The 25,892-nt window shown below is 38.5% G+C and overlaps 4 protein-coding genes across 4 annotated transcripts; 2 read left to right on the forward strand and 2 right to left on the reverse strand.

The window, feature by feature from the left end:
• Positions 1-290: 290 nt before the first annotated feature.
• Positions 291-10,196, reverse strand: LOC119834524 (WD repeat-containing protein 26). The gene is made up of 11 exons (XM_038358914.1): positions 10,073-10,196; positions 9,394-9,991; positions 7,103-7,274; positions 6,340-6,771; positions 6,054-6,187; positions 5,567-5,684; positions 4,747-4,875; positions 4,381-4,514; positions 4,072-4,172; positions 3,613-3,728; positions 291-3,019 (listed from the first exon to the last, which is right to left on the reverse strand). The coding sequence occupies exons 2-11, from the start codon at positions 9,534-9,536 to the stop codon at positions 2,855-2,857; spliced, it is 1,644 nt and encodes a 547-aa protein (XP_038214842.1). The 5' UTR covers positions 9,537-9,991; positions 10,073-10,196; the 3' UTR covers positions 291-2,854.
• Positions 10,197-10,582: 386 nt separating this feature from the next.
• LOC119834525 (out at first protein) lies at positions 10,583-14,444 on the forward strand. Its single transcript, XM_038358915.1, has 6 exons — positions 10,583-10,801; positions 10,877-10,990; positions 11,126-11,260; positions 12,105-12,285; positions 13,171-13,313; positions 14,148-14,444. Exons 1-6 carry the CDS (start codon positions 10,715-10,717, stop codon positions 14,298-14,300), a joined length of 813 nt encoding a protein of 270 aa, XP_038214843.1. The 5' UTR covers positions 10,583-10,714; the 3' UTR covers positions 14,301-14,444.
• Positions 14,445-14,855: 411 nt separating this feature from the next.
• On the reverse strand, positions 14,856-15,634 carry LOC119834527 (28S ribosomal protein S21, mitochondrial). Its single transcript, XM_038358917.1, has 2 exons — positions 15,345-15,634; positions 14,856-15,042 (listed from the first exon to the last, which is right to left on the reverse strand). The coding sequence occupies exons 1-2, from the start codon at positions 15,516-15,518 to the stop codon at positions 14,926-14,928; spliced, it is 291 nt and encodes a 96-aa protein (XP_038214845.1). The 5' UTR covers positions 15,519-15,634; the 3' UTR covers positions 14,856-14,925.
• Positions 15,635-15,939: 305 nt separating this feature from the next.
• LOC119834421 (WD repeat-containing protein on Y chromosome) lies at positions 15,940-25,884 on the forward strand. Its single transcript, XM_038358779.1, has 18 exons — positions 15,940-16,197; positions 16,431-16,622; positions 17,145-17,256; positions 17,557-17,714; positions 18,378-18,554; positions 19,186-19,365; positions 19,641-19,871; positions 20,098-20,350; positions 20,801-20,937; positions 21,311-21,399; positions 21,835-22,029; positions 22,578-22,703; positions 23,102-23,268; positions 23,382-23,596; positions 23,828-24,006; positions 24,442-24,583; positions 24,703-24,900; positions 25,038-25,884. Exons 1-18 carry the CDS (start codon positions 15,940-15,942, stop codon positions 25,173-25,175), a joined length of 3,147 nt encoding a protein of 1,048 aa, XP_038214707.1. The 3' UTR covers positions 25,176-25,884.
• Positions 25,885-25,892: the final 8 nt, after the last annotated feature.

Raw genomic sequence — 25,892 nt, forward strand, 5'->3', positions numbered from 1 at the left:
GGTTCTCACTTCAACTTTTTTTTTTTTGCTTATATCAACACCAGTTTCAACCAATTGGCTCGTTTCTTACTTTGTTTGAAAAGAAATTATTGGCATTTGGTCCCATTTCAGAATATCTTAAGAGTACTTAGAAAGAACCTTACATGTATAGACAAACATTTTAACAATTAAGATTCTAACAGAACCCAACATCCAACATCTTCAGAGAAAAAAGGAAAAGTCTTAAAATGTAGTTAAATATTTTACTTCAGCTCATTTCCTGACAGGTCAAATGAAATAAAACACATATGTAAATTTAATAAAAATTTATTGATATAATATTTATTATTTATAACAATTGTAAGTGGGCCGACGCCCGCACACACCACCTCTATAGCTATTGTTATTATATTATAACTATGTAATCTAGGACCACTCACTCTTTGTACTTCTACACACACATACATTATTGCCTGCTTTTTGGTATGGAAGCAACTCCAGGGTGCAGCGCTATGTTAGAATGGTGTATACACATCACTGCAGATCTTTACCGCAAGTCTTACACGATGTAAGAGCTTCCAATATTACTATTACGTTCCCTCAATAGTTTTCATAGACAATTAAAACATGATTGACTTATAGGCGAATAAAAACACTCACACAGTTTTGTCTCATATTTTTAAGTACCCCTGGAATTGTGTGGACTCCATTTTGGACAAACCTTGAAAGGATTAAGTTAATGGCACCTTTCGATGACAAACAGTTAAGATAAAAGCTGGAAAGCTAGACTTTATACAGCATCACTCTCGCAAAGACCCAACGAGGAGCACTTGTTTTAAAAATAAAATAAATCTAAAACTATATTATTATGTAAGATGAGCTATATATTGATGCATTTTTATTTTTTCTTCCTGAAAAAATCAATGTTTTAAAAATTTTGTTTTTTTGGTTTGTATTGTTATAATTAAAGTCTGCTCCTCGCGAGACCAACGCTTCTAAGCAAACATCCGAATAAAACTACATGATTTGTTTTAACCCTGTTCGAAATTATTTAGTTGTTGAATAAAATGAATAACGTCAGTCACGTGTAGCGCTCCAGTAACTAAGACGATCTCCTGAGAGATTCTATGGTCGGTATAAAAATAGTGACGCTCTCGACGTCCTACTAAATTACCTCTGTTTATAATTAAGTCTTAATTTAAGTCTTAAATATATAATTATTATAGATCGGAGCAAAGGATAGAGGAGGCATACCCTTAAATTTATTCAAGGCATATAGAAACTTGTGACATTCGACGCAGTTTGATAGTCTGTGGATAGAAATTGGCGCCATATTAAGACAGTTCATCGTTTAAAGTCAGTGCATGTTGATGTACTTGAGATTACTATTGTACATATCCATTCAGAAAACGATAGTTTTCCACACGATTTGCGTGGAAGTTTTCGAAAATGGGAATATCTAGCAAACCCATCATAAGCAGCACACACACGACAGACCAGAATCAGAAGCTACTCAGTATTATGTAAACGCGCCCAATAAACAGTCTTTATAATAATTACCTATTTTACTTTCAACGTCACCTTTAAATTACTAAATATAATCGTAGCCTATTTCTAATTATGCTAATCTATTAATAATGTAATACGCAACGGCGGTTACAGCTATATTTATGGTCGAAAAACGTTTGATTTTTATATAGGTAATCCTCTTAAGGAGAGTGGGACATATCGTGTCCCATTAAGCCTTTAACGTGTTTGTTATATCGACTCTGTGTATACGCTAGCATATAACCTACTCAGTGCGTCCCTCCCTTACCCTTCGCACCCGTCGCTGGATTAAACATCATATACTCCATAAATATGACACTTTATGACTGATGTTCCGAGTTTTCTTTAAATTTAGACAACTTTTCCAGTAGCAATGTTAATATAAAACGAGGGATTATTCATTTTCGACAAATCCGATTCAGAGTGAAATTGTGTGGAAAAATTAAAAAAAATATTTAATTAAACATTAGGCTGGAAATAACAATTTTAAACAAAAACCTTAATTTCCTTCAAATTGACAGATCTAGACCAAATTTAAACTGGACCACACAATGAATTCAGTCTCCTTCTTTATTGAAGTCCATTAGGAAGTTGAGAAGTTGTATAGAATAACTATACATATAAACATAAACCTGTTTATATAAGGATAGACGATATTTAATAGATATTAAAAACAATTTTAATTTTAATTAGGTTCCCATATAATCACACAGCTACTGCAAAAGCTGTCAAAAATAGTATTCAGTAGTTACTCATCCGAGAAAAATAAATGTTGTTTTATATTTTAGTAGAAACTTGTTTCTTTTTATATCCTCCAAAGTTATTGCACTATACAACAATTGGATAATAATTCGTTAGTCGTAGTCATAAGAGACATTATCAGTGAATTGTGTATTCTAAATATGTTGAAATATAATTTTAATCGAGAATTATTGAGACCTGCAACCTCATCTTCACAACCCTTATTATTTAAAACAACTCACAAATTCAAAATCTAACAACTTGGTGAAGCGAAAAATCAATTATCGTATATATTGCCAATTTATTTCAATTATTGATATTTCGATTTCGATTCTTACTCAAATAATAAGCTTCCTCCTCTTTTATATTAATAATTTTGCCATCATTTAAATGTATATGATACGAGTAAGTTATATTTAAATATTTAAGAAACTATCAATTGCCACAATGAACAACCGAAATGGTCGAGTTAGAATTTTCTTATAATTTTTTTACTTGAGGGTAGTTTGTATTTAAGTGACGAGAGTTCACATTCATTTTGGTCTTCGTTGATCTTTCGAGGTTTGATTTTATGAGTTTCAGACATTTAGACTCTGGGGTCCCTGGGACCCCACAGGCGCAGTGAGTAGTCGTCGGAGGCGGAGACCAGCACGTCGAGGTGAGTGGGGTTCCAGGCCACCGCGTTCACGCAACGCGTGTGCCCGGAGAGCACCGCGATCGGCTCCTCGCGCTCCATTTGCCAGATGTACACCTGCAATTTGTTAGGGTTGGTAAATAAAACTGATGGTTGATGCACACCAAGTTTTTGAAGTGATGGTCTTACAGAATCATCACAGAAAGTAATGAATTTGATCACAATACAAAAAAAAAAATCAAAAAACATCCTAAGCATACATTGACACGAGATTTCTATGCATTATAAATATTATACATATTTGTGCATACATATTACTATAATTATTTTTACCAAAAAACAGAACCGCCTTCTTATTGACATAATTAAACCAAAATGGAATGGAAAAAAAGATCCACATGACAGGCACCAGCTTTTAAATAAAAAAAAAAGACTGGTTCACCCGGTGAAATGTAGCAAGCACAAAAAAATACAGTCAAATTGATATCCTCCTCCTATTTTTGAAGTTAATTGAAAAATATCTGTACTAATACATATTTTAAAGCTGAAGAGTGTGTTTGGTTGAACAATCTTATCTCAGGAATTACTCTGTCTGTTAGCCTCTCCAAATGTGCATGGGCGGTGGTAACGCTTACCACCAGACGACCCACCAGCCCCATTGCCGGCGGCATGATATAAAAAAAGAAAGTATAGACACAAGCGAGGTGCACCTTATTGTCCTCGCTGCCCGAGGCGATGAAGTCCTGGTGCGCGCCGCCGAAGCACGCGTGGATGGTGAAGTGGCCCTGCGACAGGCCGCGGAAGCGCCGCACCAGCGCGCGCGCTCCTGCGCAACGCGGTCATACATTCTATTATCATTCGTGTCGAATGGCAAATGAACGGAGTGGGCGAACTTCTTGAAAGTGAATGTTTGTCAATTTAAAATTATAAATCGAGTCACTCAAATTAGTACAGTAAATGTGAAAAATTATAATTGTACACATAAAATTTTATAACATTTTAAAATAATATTCACACACCTAGGAACTACTTGACCGATGAACAAAATAACAAATCTCGAAGCGGTATTTAGATCCTGCGCACACGCACTGATGTAGCAATGACTAGAAACTCAAACTTAATTTCTACGAGTTAATGAATAATGTAAGTACAATATAAATATAACTAACGTATGTCCCACAAGTGCACGCCCTGGTTGGCCACGTTGAGCAGCAGCAGCGTGTCGGCCGCGTTCAGCGACATCGCCATCACCGCGTGCTCCTCTTGGATGCTAAACATTATTTATTTATTGTATTATTTATTGCACCAAATCGTACGAAACAAACATGTACATGAATCAGACAATTTTAGTCTTATAAATGGGACTGATAGACGTGTTGTATGCGGTGTGGTGACGTGTTGTGTGTGGGGCGGTAGCGTGTGACGTGTTGGGTGTGGTATAATGGGGTGCGGGGCGGGGCGGGGCGGGGCGCACTCACAGGTTGCGGTCGGTGAGGTCGGAGAAGTCGTAGGCGCGCACGCGGTGGTGCGTGTCGGCGGCGAGCACGGTGCCGTCCGCGCGGCACGCGAGCGCGTTCACGCGGACGCCGTCCCAGTTGTTTATCAGCGTGCCCTGTTAAACACACGGGAAATTATTCATCCATTGTCCTTTCAATTGACTAAGATTGTTAATTGCAGTGCGAATATTGATTAAACTGAATCTTTGAAAATATGGTCCTTCGAGACGGACTTTTGTTACGGGTAAGAGACTTGTTAAAGACGCTAGAGTAACACTTATCGCAGTTAAAAATCATGATACATATCACAGTGACATATACGAGCTACAAACTGCATCGTGTACTAACATCGAGAGTGCAGTGGTAGAACTGTCCGCGCGCGCCGCCGCACACGAACTTGTCGGAGGTGGCGTGCCACGCGACCGCCGTCAGCGAGTCCTCCTGCGAGTGCGTCATCTTCAGGTGCAGCTGCTCCGTCTGCAACGCGCCACACGCTCAGCGGGGGTGTACACCACGCGTCATAAATATATGTCTAGTCCGTATCCCGTAGGAATATCGGGATAAAAAATTGCCTATATGTTATTCCAGTTGTCCAGCTGTCTACGTACCAATTTTCATTGCAATCGGTTTAGTAGTTTTTGCGTGAACGAGCAATAAACACACACACACATCCTTACAAACTTATACATAGCGAATATTATGTCAGTGATTTCGAAATTACATGTGAATCATGTTAACCAGAAATAACTGTTTTTGTTTTATCTGTAATGAATGAGAGAATTCAAGACTTTAGAAGTTTCATTGGATCATGTGTAAATTTGTGAAACAAAGTGTGTGTTATTTTATTTTATATAATTATTAGCGTCAGTTGAAGAAAATAGAAACATAATCTTATGAAAAAATTAAAACATCTGACAAAATCTTCTGCAAAAAACCTTCTCATCAGTCTGCAACCTTTAAAACAAAAGAAGCTTTGAGAGTGACTGCAAAGTCACTAGAAATTTTTATTTGTCTTATTAGTCCGAGGACATAAACATCTACCACCAGCTTTCACATCAAAACATATCATCATCATCATCATTCCCACTGCTGGGACAAGCGCCTCCTATTAGAGGTCATGCCATAATCAAAACATATAAAAGAATATTGTTTAAGTATAGTGTCAGACCTCCATATTCCATATCCAGAGATCGGGGCAGTCTTCTGGCCCGGCGGCGATGAGGTAGCGGCCGTCCGGACTCCACGACAGGTACGACACACCATACAGGTGACCTTCTAGTGATTTTCTGCAACATTTACAACGAAATTCACTACATAGTATAAAGCAAACTCGCTTCCCGCATCTGTATGTATGTATGCTTAGTCCTTTAAAACTACACAACGGATTTTGTTGAGGTTTTTTTTTAAATGATAGAGTTATTCAAGAGGAAAGTTTACATGTATAATAACTTCTATAAGTACACGAAAACGTGTATCGAAATATGAAAAACTTTCATCAATTAAACTAACTGTCACTTTGTAATTTATTGTATTCTACCGATACATAATATGTTGATAACATATCTTTGAATAGGACTCGAGGGCTTTGTATGCAATAGAATTACCAATAAGTAGGGAAGGGCAATTTCCTCTTCGTATATTTCAAAAATACTAACCTGAATGAAAGTCTCTTGGCCACAGGGTCGAAGTCCCATATCATGACAGTGTGGTCCTTCGAGCCGGACGCTAGTTTGGATCCGTCTGGCGACCACTTACAGTACCACACTTCATCACAGTGTTCATTCAGAACCTAGTAAATGATAATGACGTTATAATCAATAGGAAACCTTAACAGTATTTTCATTTCATTTACATTTATGCATTTGTCGAAAAATTTATCAAGAATTGTTATTATGAAAATTTGAATGTAGTGTAATATAATAATTTAAATATAATATTAACCTGTAAGGGGTGTATTGGGAACTGATCAGCAGAACACTGATGATCCGCCAACAAAGAGAAAGGTATGTGATGTCCGTTCTGTTCAGGGGTCGGTCGTTGCGCAGCGTGGAAACGGCATCTCTGCGCCTGGTACGCCGCAGCCTGAGCCAGAAGAGACCGAAGCCTTCCCGGAGCCATCATCAAAGCTGGTGGAAGCACAGCCTGGACACGGGCGAGGACAGCTGCCCTGGAGGTGGTGCCTCCGGGCCATTGCGCTCTGGACCGGAGCTCCTCAGCATCAGCGCACATCATGAGAGCGGACAGCCGATGGACGCGTGGCGTGTCGTACTGCAGCGGGGTGAGCTCGTTCCTCAGCACGTGCAGCGCGTCCAGCACTCGCCCGGCTTCCAGATGCTCGAGGTACTTTTGCTCCAGTACTACAAACTTCATTTCCTGCAAGAATTAATATTAAAATAATTTATGGGGCTTGACTTAAGAAGACTATATATATAAACACTAGACTAGATTTAAGAAAATTTCTTCTTAAAATCTTAATTGCTTGTTTATATCTAACATTATAATAACAGATAACTTCTCTGGTTGTTATTTAGAATTTAGGTTTATGTATGCAGTTACATAGCAAGTAGCTGTATGATTTAATTGCAGTTATATATAATGTAAGAAGTCTATTTGTATATACATTAACACATTTTGATTTCAATTTTTATAAAATAGCTTTCAAGTAAATTATAAAATAGCATAATTAACACATATGACTACTAACAGCAAGGTTATGCGGGTCCTGGTGCGGCGAATCTCGCAGCAGGTCGTGCAGAGCTCGCAGATCGTGATCCGCCTTCACCCAGTCGCCGGCCAGCACGTGCTGCCGGAACGTGGCCGCTGCCGGGTGCTCCAGGTGCAGGCCCGACTCCTCCATGAGGAGCGCTGCACTGCGTCTGCGGGAGGAATATAGCTATGGAACATCCTGCTGATGAAGATTCTTGAGAAACATGTTTTGTTGTTTGTAGGGCAGCGCTTAACGACAATCTCGCCTGCTAGTAAGCTCAGATGCAGCATAAAGAAAAAGTATCACTACAGTTTTTTTTTGACTTTAACGTTTATTATAGAGATATATTTCAGTATGATTGTTACCATCATTTATGATCACATAAAGATTAGCAAATTATAAGGGATTTTGTTACTTTGATTTTGTAAATAGTCTTCTATTAATGTATCTATACATATAATAAATCTGTACAAGGGTCACAAGGGTCTAATCACAGTTATTTGTAAATACCAACATCCGCGCGGACGGAGTCGCGGGCGGAAGCTAGTATATAAATAAATTTAAGCACCTTCTTAAAATAGATAACTTGGATGATTATGAAATTAACAACAATTGTAAGTAACAATTGTTATAAAAGAACAGCACCTTTGTCCTAAAATTACAAAGCCATTATATCATTAAACCTAAATTATATTATATTGTTAACTGTATATGAATTAAACAATTATCAACAGCCTTGTCCTAGCCTTCTAGTATCCTTACTGTATCAATTGTACACACATGTTTAGAATAATTAGGTATCAAGACACTTGACTCTGTGTTGTATTTATCTAAGAGAATACATTGTGGCAATGTGTGATAAGTAGACTATAAACTACCTCATACTGCATTGTTTCAATATAACTTTACTCAAACATAGAACAATGAAATATATAAGGCCCAAAGTTAAAGTTAAGTTTAGTAAGTAGTTGAAGAGATTGTTTCAAAATACAGGGAATATATCCACAGTTATTTAACTTAGTAATTTTTATGTATTGATGCAAATTTTATGAACTTGTTGTTCACCTCAATAAATAAAAATTAGTCTCTATTTACCTTAATCACAGCATCATATGTACACTGCTGAAACAATTTTGCTATTTTTTTCTATCTCTATGAAATTTATTCTTATTATTTATTAATATATATTATTTCTTATCTTATTATGAAAGAAATACTTTAAAAAGTAAAAGAAAATAACAGTAATTAATTAATCCTCATAGGAGACCTGTATCCCAGCAGTGGGAACATAAATGAGTGATGATGATGATTTAATCCTCACAAGTTTGATAGTATGCATGAAGACAAGACAATGTCCGTTGGATCAGCTAGTAATAAATTAAATTTTTTTGAAAGGTAAGAGTCACAGAAGTGTGTGCTATTATTGTGATGAAATTAATATGCTTACAAATTATTATTAGCTATGATGTTTAAACCGTGATGAATAATTAAAATAATTTCAACTGGAAATGAAAAATGCAAAGTCATATTCCTTTGTTGTCAAAAAGGGATACATATTAAAATAGAAAAGCATGTAGCTGGCATGTGTTTGTATTTTCTACATATATAATTAGTTTGAAATTTTACAAACTAAGAAATACCTTTTGTTTTTAAAAGAAAAATACTTAAGCAATACTTTACTAAATCTATTATGTGTCTACTATCTACCTTTTATAGTATAATATACTTTTAAAATATTCAATCCAGCATGGGATAATTCTCAGTAGCTAATAAGGCTTAAATGGATATTTTATTGATTTTTAATAGATAGGGTCATTCAGAATATATTACAAAAATTACTAGTGATTCAAATTGCATTAATTGCAATGACTATTAAAAAAAAGAATTAATTTCATTAAGATCAAAATATTAAAAAAAAAGAACAATTATAATTACATGATATAATGAAACTTTTAAAATAATTATTATAAATGGACGCTGTCAATAACAGCTTACAAATGGAATTCTGTATGAAGTAATTTTCCTTTGTTTACACAGAATTATTATCACATTATTGATAAAAAAATTCTGTGCTCTCCAATTAATTCAATTTTAAGCATTCACAAAGACACCTGAAAACATATGTAGAAAACATACAAAGGGCTATGTCATCAAGTAAACACAAAGTGCATTGAACCTTGAAGACTGCTAATGCATTATGTCTTCCTCAATTGAATGATACAGATCATTTAATAGTTAAGGATAATCTAGAATAAATTGGTAAGTTGGCAAGATAAAGTAAGACTTACTCAAGTCCAACGGAGAGCAGATGCTGCCCAATGAGTCGGACAATCTCCTGGTCTGTGGTGGGCATGCGAAGGCCTGGGGCCAGGTCGCCATTGCGAGCGGCGTCCCCATTGAGATGTGCGCCGTTCGCGCACGGCTGGTGCATTGTCGGCTCCGGCGACAGCCTGCGCGACCGCTTGCGCGGCGGCCGTTGGCCCTCGTCTCCGGAGTCACTGGAGGCCAGGCTGGCCCGCTCCGCTGCGCGTGCACGCGCGCCTCCGGTCACGATCCCCGCCGCATCGGCCTCGTCGCGGCGTGACGTCACGCCCGCTACCCGCCGCCCGCGCTCAATGGACCATCTCCCTTTGTTCACTGCTAAACAGTTCTCGATTGTTCCCCTACACTCCGTCTCCTTCTCGCTTATTCAACTAAACTTAACTCAAAACACAACTCAGGTGGACGTCTTTCAGATACGCTTGACTCTATATTAGGTATTCAAAGCGTACACAAAAATCAGCTGAAAACGAAACGACAGCTGTCTAACTTGTTAACATCGCCCTTCTTTTCGTTTCGGGTGACGTCCGTGTTGCACATTGGGATTCGGGACCAATCGTACTTGACCTCAAAATAAAAAATACATATAAAATAAAGAACAATTCAATTACATCCAATAAAAAATTGCTGATTGTTGAAAGTACATACTCAAAAGAAAGAAAATATCAATTTTTATTCTATTGACGTAACGCAAATAGTTGCTGCACAATTAAATAGCTTAGCTCACTGTAAATACAAACTTCTTTGTTAATAAATTCACGAATGGCAAGAATAATAATTATTTTTTTTATCAATAAAAATTACAGCAATTTATTAATCGAATTTAAAAAGAAAGTAAGAATTTTAATATTGGTGAAAGAAAAGTTGTTTTTAACATAGTATTTAAACATTTTTAAATACAATATGTACACTATTAATAGGTAGGCATTTATTAATATTAATTATTTGTAGAAATGATTTCGTTACAAGTCCCTTGTTGAAGTGGAGAATTTTATTATTTTTAACAAAAATTTAGTGCAGTTCTTTAGTGAATAAAAAAACTCAAATACTAAAGCAGATAGGTAGGTAATTAGGAACTTTTATGATTTGTGAAATACGCTGATATCTGTCAAAATGATATTAGAAATTGACATTGACAGTGGCAGTAGCGGCGGCAAAGGTCAATCACCGTGAAAGAGATGTCAAACAGAAACACGAATGTTGAAATTCTGTTTGGTTTATTAGTAATTTCAAATACATACATAAATACTAAATGTGTAAACGAAAGTTTCCTGATAAATTCCTATAATAATGCGTGCTTTTATATTAATTGTTATGTTGTTGTACATACATATAAAACCTTCGAATTTACAACTTCTGATAAATGTTAGAAATCAGGTGAATTGTAGTTCATAAAATGTAATTGTGTTTGTTTATAGCTATTTGTATGAAATTTTTATTAAAAAATTGCAGGGTGGTGATGTTATGCAGGAGAATATAACTGCCAACGTGTCTGAGGACACGGTAACACTTGATTTCTTAAGATTGGACGGTGTTTACGTTTCTCAACTCGTTGATTTTACAAATGTAAGTATTATTTTTATTGTATTTCAAATTTTTATTATTTTCTTTTTGTACTTTTAGTTTCTAGTGTTTAATAATTTGCATTAGACGGAAGTAAATACTTACACGTTAAAAAAATAATTGTACTCTCCTTTCTAGGAAGTAGAATCTATGAAAGTTATAATACCGGGAGAAGAAGAATTGGGCCAAACTGGACACCAGACCCTCTGTTTCATCACACATGCTGCCCAGGCTGACTTCATAGCTCCAGATGCTATGGCAAAATTAAGACAGGTATTCAAGTCTTTTTTTGTAAGAATAACTTACACAAGAATTTTCGATAAGTAGTGAACAAGCTCTAGGAAAGTCTCACTCTTTTCTTCACATACAATTCCTGTAGAATCTAGATAATTGTAAAAGATCTCTGTGTACATTACATGCTTGGGTTGCAAATTATGAGTAGTATTACAGCTACTGTTACTTTTATCTATATATATAAAATTCTCGTGTCACAGTTTTCGTTGCCATACTCCTCCGAAACGGCTTGACCGATTCCTCTGAAATTTGGTAAGCATATTGGGTAGGTCTGAGAATCGGCCAACATCTATTTTTTATCCCGATATTCCTACGGGATACGGACTTACGCGGGTGAAACCGCGGGGCGCAGCTAGTCATATTATAAAATGAAATTGACATATCTTTTGGATTTATTCAGAGGAGTAAAATATGATTGCTTATTCAGCATTTTGATAAGTAGTAACTTACCTTATTCAATAATAATTTAGGGATTTTTTATTATAATTTCTTAATTACAAAAAAACTGATGTATACACATTCATATTCTATGCTCAAGATGTGTCAAGGTCACTGCAAGAGAGCCAAGAAAATTTCTGTTGTGGCTCTAGTGTAAACACTCACAATGCGTTGTGGCAATGAAAGAATGCCACAACGCATTCTGAGCAAGAATGTTGATTTACCATAATTTAATGGACAGACTTTTATTATACATACAACAGATTTACATAGAATGATATTAAAATGTCAAAATAAAACTTAGTTTCGTATGAGTCATACATGCATTTACAAACCATACACTACCATAAGTTTCTTTGATTTTAATAAAAAAATTCCATTCCAGAAAAATCCAGGTACAGTGAGAGTGGCGGAAGAGGACAAGGGTTGGAGGCAGACCACAGCCACAGCCTGGGCGGGTAGGGTTACGCGACTGCTGTCTCCGGCCGCAGCAAAGCACTGCGCTGCCGCTAAAGACAGGGTTTATATACGATCTGCTGACTTGACTAGATGGGCTCCTAGACCTGGTAAAGTTTTGATCCAATATTTACATTACTGCACAGTATGAAACCAAGTCGCTTTCCACCACATGTGTGTCTGTACGCTTAGTTCTTTAAAATTTTATATTTATATGAAGTAAAACGAGTTTTACTCTGAATTTAACGTGTGGAAGCTGCTGGCAAAAGCTTGTGATTTATTAAAATATGTTGTGTATTCCAATTAAAGCAGTGGTGGCTCAGTGGCGAGAACCTTGGACTTTAAAATCGATAAGTCGGGGTTTGAGACCGGATGAGCATGCAGGAATTAAATTGATTTTTCAATTTATCTGCACATGTAGTACACAACATCACGACTTCTTAAAACGGTGAAGGAAAACATCATGAGGAAACCGGCATGTCCAAGAATCAAAAGTTCGTCGATATCTGACATCTGCCAACCTGCACTTGGCCAGCGTGGTGGATTATGGCCTGAACCCTCATAGGAGGCCTGTGTCCTAGCAGTGGGAAAATATGTGGTCTGATGATGATGATGATTTAACTCGTCATGTAGTAACTATTTAGTAATTCTGTGGCTTGACTTTGGAGCATAGACAGTTAAGAAGTTATAACAATTTAAAGTATTGTAGTTACTTAAAAAGTGATCTATCTTTGTCATGTCATTTGTATCTCATGATTTATGATGTATTTCTGTTGCCGCTCTAACAATGAATAATAAGAGATATCAATGAATTTTGAATTTTGACAAACTGCTGCTCCTTAACTTATTTGTACGTAACCCTTGCGCGCTTTGTGTCGCTAGCCTGGCTCGCACTCTACCGATGTATATTATAATATACATGAAAGGACAACCTAGCTCCTATTCGTGCAAGTTTTGTGAATACACTCGTATAAACACATGATGTAATGGGCCAGGTGTGGAGCAGTCGTCCTACGCGTCCGAAGTGAGCCCGTTCCCAGAACACGCGCTGCCGTCGGACAGCGCGGACGGCGCGCCGCGGGTGGGCGCGTGCGTCGCCGAGACGGACACCGCCGCCGAGTGCATATGCCATTTGGAGGTGAGTTTGTTCAAGTAAATATGGGGCAATACGACAACAATGTAGGGTCAGTAAGTAAGTTTATATTGGTTCTGTGGAAAAATCTTATTGTTATGCAAATAATGTTTCATTCGAGTTTTGTTTTTTTTTTTTTTTTTTCAATAATAATAATAGGTAAAATTAATGCATAATAGGACTGAGGAAAATTTTTCAAATTCGCTCTTCATAGGCTCCAACAAGAGTCATTCTAGGATTTGTAGCAATCATGACTCTGGCTTAAGATATTTTTGTATGTTTTTGTGGGCAACTAAGTAGTTCCCTGATGGTAAACGATCACCACCGCCCATGAACATTTGTAGAGGTAGGATCGGTTTCGTAACAAAGAGTGTTCGACTCCCACATCAATCATCCTTAAGTCAAAAAACAGTGAATTTGATGTTTATTATATCACTAGTCATATAAATAAGTATGAAAATTCAACATCCATTGTCTATTGTGTTTCGGGTGTTTTTCAATAATATTTCAATTATCCAATTGTCAAAATACAAGATACCTTCAAAACTATATAGTACTTAATAAGTTAAAAAAATATATATGTATGTAAGTAGTTTATTTATAACTAGACGCTCGTCCAGGCTCCGCTCAGATATCAAGATTCCTGTTGTATCCGAAGGGAGCATTTAATCGGGATAAAAAGTACCCCATCACCCAAATCAGCTCATACCCTGGTTGTATATCAAATTTTATCAAAATCCGTCCAGTAGTTTCAGAGTGATTGACGGGACAAACATCCAAATAAGCAAACTTTTATATTTATAACATTAGTGTGAGATTTTCAATGAGTAAGATTTGTAGGTGTGCGTAAACTGGTACCCCTGCGGGCTCAAGTACTGCAAGGGCAAGCCTCAGGGCGGGCTGAGCTACCGCTGCGGCATCAAGACGTGCCGCCGCTGCTACCGCTACCACTTCTACGTGCGGCGGCGCGACGCCTGCCTCTCGTACACGTGACAGCACGCGCGCCCGCTGGGCCTCTGCCAACTCTACCTTCTAGTCGCTATAGCTTCCCTCAAACTGTAACTTTAAAAGACAATACTATTGAACTTTTGTAAATATTTTGCTAGGTGCTGTTTTAAGAATAAATGTTATTTAATCGTTGTTTATTGGTGGTTTTTTTAATTGTCTCAAATATTTATGTGCATGTGTAGCAATCAAGGTGTGTATGTTAAATTCTTTTAATCTCCTATAAGGCACGTGTGATGGTGGTTCACCTGAGTTTTTGATAGTTTTTGATGGTTAGCAATCACCACCACCCATTAAGATTAGCAGCCTCTTTGAATGTGTTTCTGGCAGGGAAGGGACTAGAAAGAATGAATGGATTGAGAAGGTTGAGGGAAAAGAAACAGGTCTCTGGCTTGTGCTCTTGTCTCTGCTCACTCTCTCACCGGTTTTCTGTGGTTGTATGCTCAACTGCCACATTTTGAAAACAATTAAAACCTAAATTCTGTGCCTTGTTTTACTTACAGAAATAGTTCAGGGTATCTATTTAATGAGAAAAATAATTGGAACTGTGTTAAATTAGCAATTTATTATAAACATTTTTAATTCTAACTACAGCTAAGACCAAGATAAAGAGTTAATGACATCCTGGAAATGGCTCGTGTCTGTTCTTTCGGAGTACAAACTCGATTTTCCTAGCCATGTCCTCATTGTATATGGCTTTACACCTTTCATGGTTTACTCTTCGCCTGACCTGTAAAAGATAATAAAAATAGGTATTTAAATAGAAATTATATAGTGCAAAAGAATATAAGTGGCTATTAAGATCATGTTATATCTTCATTGGGAAGATCTGCTCATCGGCAGCTCTACTCCCGGAAGATTTCTATATCACCGCATCGAATATGCAGAATCTACGTAGACCGCAGCGGAGGCTACCCGAATATTAATAACGCGGAAGGGATCAATTTAGTTCAATCAAGAAATAAGAAAAAAAAATCCTTAATTAGGTTAAACATTCTTAATTAGGTTTTACCAAATTCTTTAAAGGTTTACCTGAAAAGGTTTCTCATAATATCTCGTAAGTCTGTATTGCTCCAGAATTCCTTCTTTACCCAAAATTCTGTTCAGGAGCCTGCAAGCGCTATCCACATCGTTGTTTTTAACGAATACTGTACGAGCTATGAAAGATGGATGATGGTTGCCTAACAGTTTCAATGTTAATCGCATTTTTTAAATAAATTGTATTTGTTTAGTTTTTTTCAACAAAATTAGGTTATTTTTTAATAATTCCGTGATGTCTAACTTCTGTCACTCTTACGTCACTGTCAGGCCGAGATGTAAATATTTTGACACTTGAGCATTTTTAATCAAATCTATTATATGAGATACAAGTCTTAAAGGCTCATATTTGATTTAAACTTATGAATTTGCATATAGACGATTGCTTGTTTTATTTATATGTCCGCTAAAAAGACACCGAGAAAGTCATAAACATGAATATGGATATTATGTACTTTTTAGAGTAAATCAGCAAAGTGACAATAAAAGTTTGACAAGAAACCATGATTATTATTTTTATTTTCAAAATATTATAATTTTGTGTGAGAATTTAGATAGTTGTTTACGTTAGCTTTAATTTTAATTAAATATGGCGAACGACATCGAAGTAAAATCAATAATGTCCATATCTTCCAAATCAGAAGTCAGTACTGCTGCACTGACTCGAACCAGGTGGAAGAATGCCCCTCTTCATGAAAGATGCACGACTGCAGATATGCTCAAAATTAAAGACGCATTTCAAGAAGCATATAGGAATAAAATGTTACCGAATGAATTTAGAAACTTATTGCGCACATTACTTAATGTGGAGTATGATGACGATGAATTTAATATTCTGTTTCTGAAAGTATGAATTACCACTTCATTGTCTTGATATTACTTGTTAGTAGCTAGATGATTCGTAGTTTCTAGCTTCTAGCTTAGTCTCAGAATAATAAGAAGAAGCACTTATTTTTTTAATTTCAACTTTTCCGTATACACTATACCTACTCTATCTATATGTACCTATCGGTTCAAGATGTTTGCCAATAATATTTCGTTTATTGCTAATTTGGTTGGTTCGTTTTGGTTTGATTTCAGATCAATACGTCCCGCGAAGGCGAAATAGACTGGGATGAATTAGTCTCACATTTACTGCTGGGCTATTTTCTCAATGATCCAGAAAATGAAAGAGCATCATTACAACTGCCCATCATGGGTCTACCTACGGTGATGCGCTCCCAACATCGCCACCCTATTTCTAGAATATGCTTTTGTCCAGATGTTGCGAAGGTTCCAATTTCTACTTGTTTATTGCATCATTTTATGACGTTAGAATTTTTTAAAACGTTAGATTTGTCAGCTTGCGTATTTATGTTGCATGTGATGACCGAGATTACAAAAGCTGCATTTACTGCCGTGCGGATTTACCCGCTCAAATTCATAAAGGACGGTTGTATTTTTACACGCTTTTTATTAGCTTCACCTGTATGTTTGTTTGTTTGTATGTTTGTTTGTTTGTATGTTTGTTTGTTTGTAACTGACTTCTTTGGGCGCGATTTTGACCCACTTTAAACGGCCAGATTTCGTTCAAACTTTGTAGATTTATTGAGGACCGATGACAATACACTAATTTGATAAAATTATTCCAGTTTTCAATTTGCAAAATATGATTTTTGTTAAAGCGTGTTTTATAGTTTTTTTAAACTATTATATTTTTTTTGATAGTACTTCATTTACTATGAATCATTATTAACAATAATTAGGAAATCATGATTTGCTAGGCAAAATTGTATGAAAATGATATATAAACAGGATCGTACAACGGACATGTTGACGGGTAACTACATTACGGCCAGCAGGGACGGCATGATCAACTGGTGGTCCCTCGACATGACACTCTTGCGCACTGCTTTCTCATCGAGCCGTTAGTATTTATCTCGTCAGACTCACTGGTTATAGAAAACGCATATATAAGCCATAGAACACTATGGCAGGTTTGATTAGATTTTTTATGTCATCGTAGGCAATGGAGCTGATGGGTCGCCTGATGATAAGCGCTACCACCGCCCATGAATTTTTGGAGAGGCATATTGTCGATTGCAGTACTAAATAATTCATATTAATTAATTTGAATTGAACGGAAAATGCCCTAATGATTCAGTAAATAAAAATATAGCGTGCTTGTTACAATTTTTATTCAATTATGTGTTGTTGGTTAAAACAGCCCACCTAAAGGTTCGCTCCACCTGGGTAACCGATATGGTGTGCATGCCTGATGTGAACATCATCGTGACTAGTTCTACGGAGAGAGATCTGCGTTTCTATGACTGCACCGCCAAAACGTTTACTTTGAAAATCGTCATCACTAGTTGGGAGTACATGGTAAGGGTTCCAAGCATTTGTAATGTTTGTTACGGTTATGGTCGGAATTTTCCCGCCTTTCTGATTATTTTTTTATTTATTGTTGGTATATTAATTACCAATAAATAATTTTAAGGTAAATAATTTTCTTAATACTGTTTCTTACAATACTACTTAGTATTATTTCTTACAATTTAATATTTAAATACAACATATTTAACAATCTTAAATTTAAAAAAGAATTTAAATTTAAACTATTTGACGATACCTTTAAAATTTTAATGAGATATTATATAGTTTGATTACAAAATTGATTTTTGAAATGAATAATGATATTAATAACTGGATATTTATTAATTAGACTGCTTTCGTAATTTTAGTACGGAAATCGTACGTTAAAATAACCGGTGATTTTTTTAGTATATTCAGAGTCCATATTTTCCATCGCACTAATCAAGCAACTGCCTTATATAACACTGCCAGTTGCTACTATACAGAATTATTAGCTGCACGCCCCGACTCCGCCCGGGGAGTCATTTATCGAAAATGAAATAATGTAAACTATTCAATATTTTAAGTTGGATCAAACTGCACATGATGCGCAAATTTGATAAAAATCAGTTGAGTAGTTTAGTAGACAAACAATAAGCAATTTTTCCTAATTGACCATTGTGTGGTCGACAGATATGCACGATGTACTACCACTTCCACAAGGACCCAGCGGAGAAGTGCACACTGATCTGTGGTGATGTGGGTGGCAACATTCGCGTGTTGCAGTTCTCACCGGTGCAGCGCGGGCCCTTCCGTAACCAGCCCGGCCGCGCGCTTCTGCAGCTGCGCCACGTTGACCTGCAGAAGAAGGTATCCAGAAATAGTGGGACAACGTCGGTCAAGTTTCAGCATAAATTAATATGTTAGCAGCTAATACAGAAGCCAGCCACTTCAGCGCTCGTATATTTCGTAAGAATTATTAAATTTCAGATCAAGTATTCTATATATGAACTCCTCGCATCTTAAATCGACACCATCGCTGTTTAAGAATTTGATTTTTTAATTTTATAAATTTTATTTAATTTAATAAAACTTAATATTATCTAGTGATTATATTGAGGATGGTAGCTAAGAATAGATAAAATATAGAATAGGTTTTCCATGGAACTGGGAATAAGCTAATATTTTGATGAATTGGGCCAGCTCGCACCGGACAACGTATGACACCTCCAAAGAAGATATCCTTTTCTTACGGAAAGGATTGTATAAGGGAAATTACACAAAAAATCCTATTCTTTTTCCCCTCCAACAATCGTCTCCATGTCCCTTTTCCACTAAAGTTGGCAGTCTTACGTGGCGTGGGACCTCTGAAAATATTCAAGGGTGGTACTGGTACTGCCCACCGTATTAGGTGACCCTCCGGCTTCTTTGCCAACCTTCACTTAAAAAACTATAAATCTTTTGTATCCCAAGCAGTTAGTGCAATAAGAGACTGTTCTAGCCGCACCTGCTCCCCGAGCTGCGGCTGACGGAGCTGCGCCGCGTGCACACGGAGTGGGTGCGCCAGGTGTCGTACTACGCGTCCCTGCACTGCATAGTGTCGTGCGCCACCTGCCCCGACTCGCTGCTTATGTGCGACCTCGCGGGCTCCAAGACTCACAATATGTTCCGTGTGGATAAGGTTCGTGAAATAATACGTGTCATTTCGATCTAAGACCTACGACCCTCGTTAGTCTGTTTCCGGACAAAAAATCATAGCTCACTGTTGGAGCGATTCTTAGAATCGTAGAAAGACAAATATACCAAATCTTCGTAGAACGACTCTACAAATTATTCGAATGTCCTATGATTGTAGATTTCCTTTGCCCTACGGGTGAGCCGCGGGGTCAAAGGAAATGCGTCTATCAGCTGATTATAATTTTAACTTTTAAGTAATCAACTAGCATTCATCGTTAGGGCATCCAGTGCTTCGCATTCGACGAGGACGCGCACGTGCTGGTGACGGGCGGGCCGGACTGTGTGGTGCGCGTGTGGAACCCGTTCGTGCCGCGCGCGCCGAGCGCCGTGCTGCACGGCCACCACGCGGCCGTGCTCGCGCTCGCGCTGCAGGGGCCCGCGCGGGTCTACTCGCTCGCGCGCGACCGCGTCATCAAGGCGTGGGACATACACGGCCAGTGCTGCATACAGGTACGGGCACTGTTTCGATGTGCAGTAGGGTAAATTAAATAAGTGTAAAATTTTATTTATGTTCCTAAATTTTTATATTTTGCTGAAATCTTGTGTTGTTTTCTTTTTTCGTGGTAAAAGACAGACGTATCGCCTAAAAAATAATAATAAAAGATATCACGATCATTATATTTTGATATACATTTAGTGCATTAACTGCGCTCTCCCAGTATTCACAATCCCGCAGAGCTACATAGACATCCCGGCGCAAATAGGCGAACGCACGCCCATATCGACAGTGTACAACCCGGCCACCCGTGAGCTCATCCTCGCCGCCGTCAAGATCGCCGTGCTGGTGCTGGACGAGCAGATCAACCCGCACCACACGGACGGCTTCACGCACTCGCGGGCCGTCGCCAAGATACTGTACAATCCGCTGTTTAAGGTCATCATTACTTGCGGCATGGATAGTATCATTATCAACTGGGATCCCGTTACTGGTGAGCGTTCGGTCTATGCAACTTGTTTTTTTTGCCTAATAACAGAGATACTTTGAATGAACTGCGGAAAGAAATCCATCAACATCGGGGGTTCAAGATAGATGGATTGATAACTCAAAACGGTGAAGGAAAACATCCAACCCCAAGAAAAAAATAAGTTCGATGACATGTGACATCTTCCAACTTGGCTAGATTATGGCCTGAAAACTCATCGGAGGCCTGTGTTCCAGCAGTGGGAACATATATTATTATTAAAACGTTTTTTACAGATTAGACTTTAACTTACAATCAATTGCATGCTTAAAAAGAGATTATTGATCCAGTATACATCAACCAATTTGTAACCTTATGTGTATCGGTGTTCCTAAAGATGGTAGTTTTCAATACATTATAATGCAATTCAATGCACTTTATTTAACACAAACAATTTGTACGTTAACTGCCACGCAGGCAAGCGCAACGTGCTCATCCGCGACGCGCACGTGCGTCTGCTGCACGGCGAGCTGATCCCTGTAGAGATCACGGCCGCGTGCTTCGACCCCGCGCACCAGCTGCTGCTCACCGGCGCCAGGAACGGCACGCTCAGGGTAACGCAACACTAATAACTACACTACTTTATAATAACTACACTACGTGGATAAACCACACTACTTTGGTAGCCGCACTGCTTATTTTAGCTGGGAAAATCATGCATGGATCCCTACGGTCACGGGTGTTGTGAGTTATGTCGGATTCCCATGACAGGTAATCGTCCGCAACCCGACACCAAGTGATCTCCATAATTGTTTGCTCCATCTTACATACATATGCTATTTTTCATCTTTCCAACTTTTTTTTATTTCTTTTTCTTTTGAATCCAACTTAGTCTAAATTTTCATCTTATTGCTCCAGTTTAGATAGAGGTAAAAAATAAAACATTTCATTTACTAAACCAGTTTAAAAAATATTGTAACAATCAAGGTGTGGAATTTCAACACGGGAGTTTGCTTGAAGGAGATGACCATTGAGCACATGTGCGAGGTCACCAACTGCTTTTGGGTGGAGGGCCGGTGTGTGTGCTTCCTGTATGATACCTCTTACAACTCTTTAAAGTAACATTTTCTATTACAAATTATAACTAATGAGTGAAAATTTACCTAGAGAGTAATGAGACACTAGTATAATGCATACTGTATTGTAATGTAACGACAAGTTATTCTCCTATTATTTCTCTTTCAAAAGGTCCTTTCGGGTTCCCGTTTTATTTGGTTCCATTACAAGTAGCATTTGGGAAAGTGTAAAAATGTTTGGTTTTGCTTAGAATTAAACTATTCATGTAAAATAAAATGTTACCAATATTTACATGCTTTCAGTTGTGTTAGTCAAAATTTGTTATAATTTTTGTTTTGGTTAACATTTAATTTCAAGTGCTCAACATATACTTTGTTCACGTTTTCCTAACAACCCGCATATATTATATAAATCGTCTTGAACACTCGGTGCAGTATAATGGCGGTGGGGTGGAACCGCCACGTGACGGAGTTCGAGGAGGGCGGCACGGGGCGCACGGGCAAGGCGTGGGAGACGCGCCACACGGATGACGTGCTCGCCGCCGCCGCCAGGCACCCCATCACGCTGGCTACGTCCTCCTACAACTCGGAGCTGATATTCTGGAAGCTGGAGACTGGGCAGCCGTATAGGTGAGTGGTCGTGTGAATTGTTCAGTTGTGCTATTAAAGTTTAATCGACATGTTGCAGAGTTGTTAACAACATTATTCGATGCAGAGTTGGTAACGCACGTTCAAAAGTTTTCGCTTGAAGTGCATCAATATTCAAACAAAATTTTCATCAACATTGCTTTGCATTGCATGTCAACTGTTAAACGAATGATAATATCATTTGCGCTATCAAAACTATTTGTAATATAATATGTTATATTTTACCACGACCATCATACAACCCAACAATCTCATCGAATCACATTACGTCACATCACGACACGTGATGTCAAGTCACATCATAACGTAACAGAACACAACGCAACAGGAATTTATAAAAAAATAATAGAAAAGAGTAAAATACAACATAACATTTTAATGAATGAGACGATTACTTAATTAACTTTTTAATTTCATGTTTTTTGTCTTCAAACTTATAGTCTTTGAATGCTTTGTTTGCCTTTTGCGTGATTGTTTCATTTACCATGTAGTTTGTACCATTTTTTTATCCTTTTCTGTTAATTCCGTAGACGTTTCTCGTGCACGGAGCCGATGCTGCGAATCAAGATGCAGTACAGCAAGCGCGCCGCTTCGCCGCACGCCGCCGGCGCCGGCGCCGCCTCCCACCGCGGCTCATCCATGCTGCGCCGACCCAGGTGATACATAGACAATTTTTTTTGCCAAAACCAGATTGGCATCTAAATTTCTCCGTCGAGTCCAACATAGAGGTCTTCAAGAGAAGTATGAACGGATACCTTCAAGGGAAAAGCGGTCCTTCGCGCATCTTAGACCACAACTTAACTTACCATTAGGCGATGTCAAGCGCTGCCCTATTAACGAATGTAAAAAGTCGCAATACTATGTATCATCCCTACAAATTATCGAAAGTAATTTTAGAGCACACAAAATATTTAATTTCAATTTCTTTAATTGTATAAGCATTAAATATCATATTATACGTATACGTAGAGAGAGAGAGAGTTATATGTGTAGGTCGAGAGTATAGGTAGAGTTATCCTATATATATATATATATTATTGTACATCCGCAGCAGCATGGGCGGCGCGCGCGAGTCGGTGATCGACGCGGCGTCGGCGATGGAGAAGGCGCGCGCGCGGCGCGTGTCCGCCGTGAGCCTGCCCGCGCGCGCGCAGCGCATGCGCCAGCTCGCCGTGCACGCCATGATCTTCCTGCAGACCCGCCCCTGCCACATGCGTGTCGGTGAGCTGCATCACACCACCGTCTACTTAACTAATAGATTCTTATGGAAGCGACTTATTCGCAGACATATTAATTATATTTGCAAATCTATTTACACTTTATTTATTTTCCAGCATCTCTAATGGTGTCCCTGGAAAATGGTCAAATCCAGTGCTGGTCAGACCACCCAGCTGGTGGCATCCAGGGCGCGTTCCAGGGCATCCACACCGCCGGGGACTACGTATCGGCCTTCGCCACCGACGTCGATAACAATTACTTATTCACAGGGACTACTGTGGGATACATCAAAATTTGGCTCATGACCAACTACCTAACACTCGAAAAGGTAGCCCTTTCTAATTCAAATTTAAATTTCGTTGATTGCGTCCTTACATAAATATATTAAAAAAAACCGAAAGAGAAATGTATTGAATGTACACAAAAGAGTTATAGCTTTTGAATTTATGTCGTTGTAAGAGGCAATCTCTATTAGTGTCATAGCCCATAGGCTATATATGTATCACGAGCGAATAGCGAATGCGACGTGTCATCTCGGACGTGGTGGTCGCCGGCGCAGGAGCACGTGAGCATGCCGCAGCTGCGGCTGCAGTTCCCGTTCCTGTGGCGCGACCGCATGGAGGGGCGCGCCAAGCGCAGCGCGCGCGACCAGCCGCTGCCGCTGCTGCTCAGCAGCGCGCGCGCGCACCTGCGCTGCGTCACCGCGCTCGCCTACGTCGACCACCTCGAGCTGCTGTTCAGGTGCCGGATATCTTGTTTGTGATAACGTGCTGAACGTGTAGACTGTACACATTTAAATCTGGTTCAAATTCTAATTCAAACTCAAATTATATTTATTTTCAGGAATGTAGTTAGAAATTATAGATTTTGTTACAATATAATGCGGCTAACACCAACATTCTACCGATAGCTTGCGTGTGCAAAAAATTAAAAATCGAAAATTAAATTAACAATGATGAAATGCTATACTTAACACTCCTTTAATGTCATAAAATAGTTTCACAATTAAACAGTTCGTCAGTCTCTTTTTAAATCTTTATAAAAAAATGGTTAAGTAAATGGGATATAGAGAGATTGTTTTTTTTTTTAACTTTATTGCATAGAGTTAAGGAAAGTACACACAAGATACACAGTAAGTTTTTAAATCAAAATAAAACCTTGTGTCCGGGTCGCCAGTGGCTCGTCAGACTATAGCGTGCGCGCGTGGCGGCTGTCGGGCGAGTACGTGGGCACGCTGGGCAGCTTCGTGCCGTGGTCGCTGGACGTGCCGCGCTTCCCGCCGGACGTGCGCAAAGTCGCCAGCTTCACCACTTTTAAGGTCTTTGTTTATATTCTTTTTGACTTACTACTTTTATTTCATAAGAGTTACTTAAATCTTAACTATAAAAATATTTCGATGTCTTCAATTAAAACTCATGTAATAAGTATCACACGCAGGTGTGGCGCAGCGGTTACGTGTCCCGCTATGTGCCCGGGCAAGTGGAGGTGGACAAACTGCGCGACATCACCGAGATGGAGCTGCGCACGCGCACTTTCGGCGCACCACCCCCGCCGCCACTGCTCGGCCGCTACTTCAACCTGCCGCCGCGCCCTGAGCAGCCTACCGCCATCGTCCTCGATGATTCACTGCCCACTGTAAGCATAAAAGTCTTAAGCACTAGAAGACAATTGATGTTCATTTAATTTGTTTTTAAATCAAAACGCAAATAATGCGTTTTAATTTTTTTTCCACAGCATTATTCTTCCAGATAATTATTTTCTGTACCGCTCAGATCCCGCTGTACACGCACCTGCGCATGGCGTCGACGCAGCCGGTGCGGCGGCCCGCCACGCCCGAGCTGGTGCGCGCCACGCGCCTGCGCCGCACCAACACGCGCCGACCGCACTTCGAGTCGCACACGTCTTCTTAGTGCAGTTTGTGCCTACGCACCCGCACACGGCGTCGACGTAGCTGGTGCGGCGGCCCACACATTTAAAGCCTAGGCTTTAAATAAAATAGCTGAATCCATCATTCGTCAACAACGTATACGCGCTCAGCTTATGTATTTGACAAAATGACTTAATCTCGCTATAATGTTCTTGACTTTTTAGGATTGTTCCGTGCACACCCGCTTACTTTTGTTGAAAATATACTGGCTTAATTGTAATATCCAGCATAATATTTTGAACTTTATTGCTTTTCGTACTATACTTAATAATGAACATTTCTTAAACAACGTACACTAGCTTTTTATTATGCTTTACATAATAACGTAATTGACATAATTCATCACATAAAATACCTGGTGTGGTGGCATTACATTAGTTACATAGATCGTATATTGCTTTGATCCCTTCCATATTTTGTCGCAGCGGACACTTACAAGTGCCAAGCCAAATGTTGGGGTGTGAGGGACGAAGGGTCTTAAATTCCACGGACAACCTGTCTGCTTACACTTATACTTCTATTAAGAAGTGCACATTTGTATATTATATTTTTTAATTAATGTAATTTTGATTAAGATTTTGTAATGACATTACTTGTAAAATAAAAGTTTGAAATTAAACCTTATAGTATAATTTATTTCATATGATTTTCTAAAACTACATCATTATTTAACCAATAATTTAATCTAAAACTTAAGTAT

Source organism: Zerene cesonia, chromosome 19, assembly GCF_012273895.1.
Source record: "Zerene cesonia ecotype Mississippi chromosome 19, Zerene_cesonia_1.1, whole genome shotgun sequence".
Taxonomy (NCBI): domain Eukaryota; kingdom Metazoa; phylum Arthropoda; class Insecta; order Lepidoptera; family Pieridae; genus Zerene; species Zerene cesonia.

Bases quoted from the DNA above. Each gene is read 5' to 3' on its own strand.
- LOC119834524 (XM_038358914.1), bottom strand. From the start codon at position 9,536: ATGCACCAGCCGTGCGCGAACGGCGCACATCTCAATGGGGACGCCGCT. The intron at 6,188-6,339 runs GTTAATATTATA...ATCATTTACTAG, and splicing joins TCCCAATACACCCCTTACAG to GTTCTGAATGAACACTGTGA. The intron at 3,729-4,071 runs GTTAGTTATATT...CGCGTTGCGCAG, and splicing joins CGTGCACTTGTGGGACATAC to GAGCGCGCGCGCTGGTGCGG.
- LOC119834525 (XM_038358915.1), top strand. From the start codon at position 10,715: ATGCGTGCTTTTATATTAATTGTTATGTTGTTGTACATACATATAAAA. The intron at 10,991-11,125 runs GTAAGTATTATT...TCTCCTTTCTAG, and splicing joins AACTCGTTGATTTTACAAAT to GAAGTAGAATCTATGAAAGT. The intron at 11,261-12,104 runs GTATTCAAGTCT...ATTCCATTCCAG, and splicing joins CTATGGCAAAATTAAGACAG to AAAAATCCAGGTACAGTGAG.
- LOC119834527 (XM_038358917.1), bottom strand. From the start codon at position 15,518: ATGCGATTAACATTGAAACTGTTAGGCAACCATCATCCATCTTTCATA. The intron at 15,043-15,344 runs GTAAACCTTTAA...TATCTTTTACAG, and splicing joins ATTATGAGAAACCTTTTCAG to GTCAGGCGAAGAGTAAACCA.
- LOC119834421 (XM_038358779.1), top strand. From the start codon at position 15,940: ATGGCGAACGACATCGAAGTAAAATCAATAATGTCCATATCTTCCAAA. The intron at 21,400-21,834 runs GTGTGTGTGCTT...CACTCGGTGCAG, and splicing joins TGCTTTTGGGTGGAGGGCCG to TATAATGGCGGTGGGGTGGA. The intron at 22,030-22,577 runs GTGAGTGGTCGT...TTAATTCCGTAG, and splicing joins GAGACTGGGCAGCCGTATAG to ACGTTTCTCGTGCACGGAGC.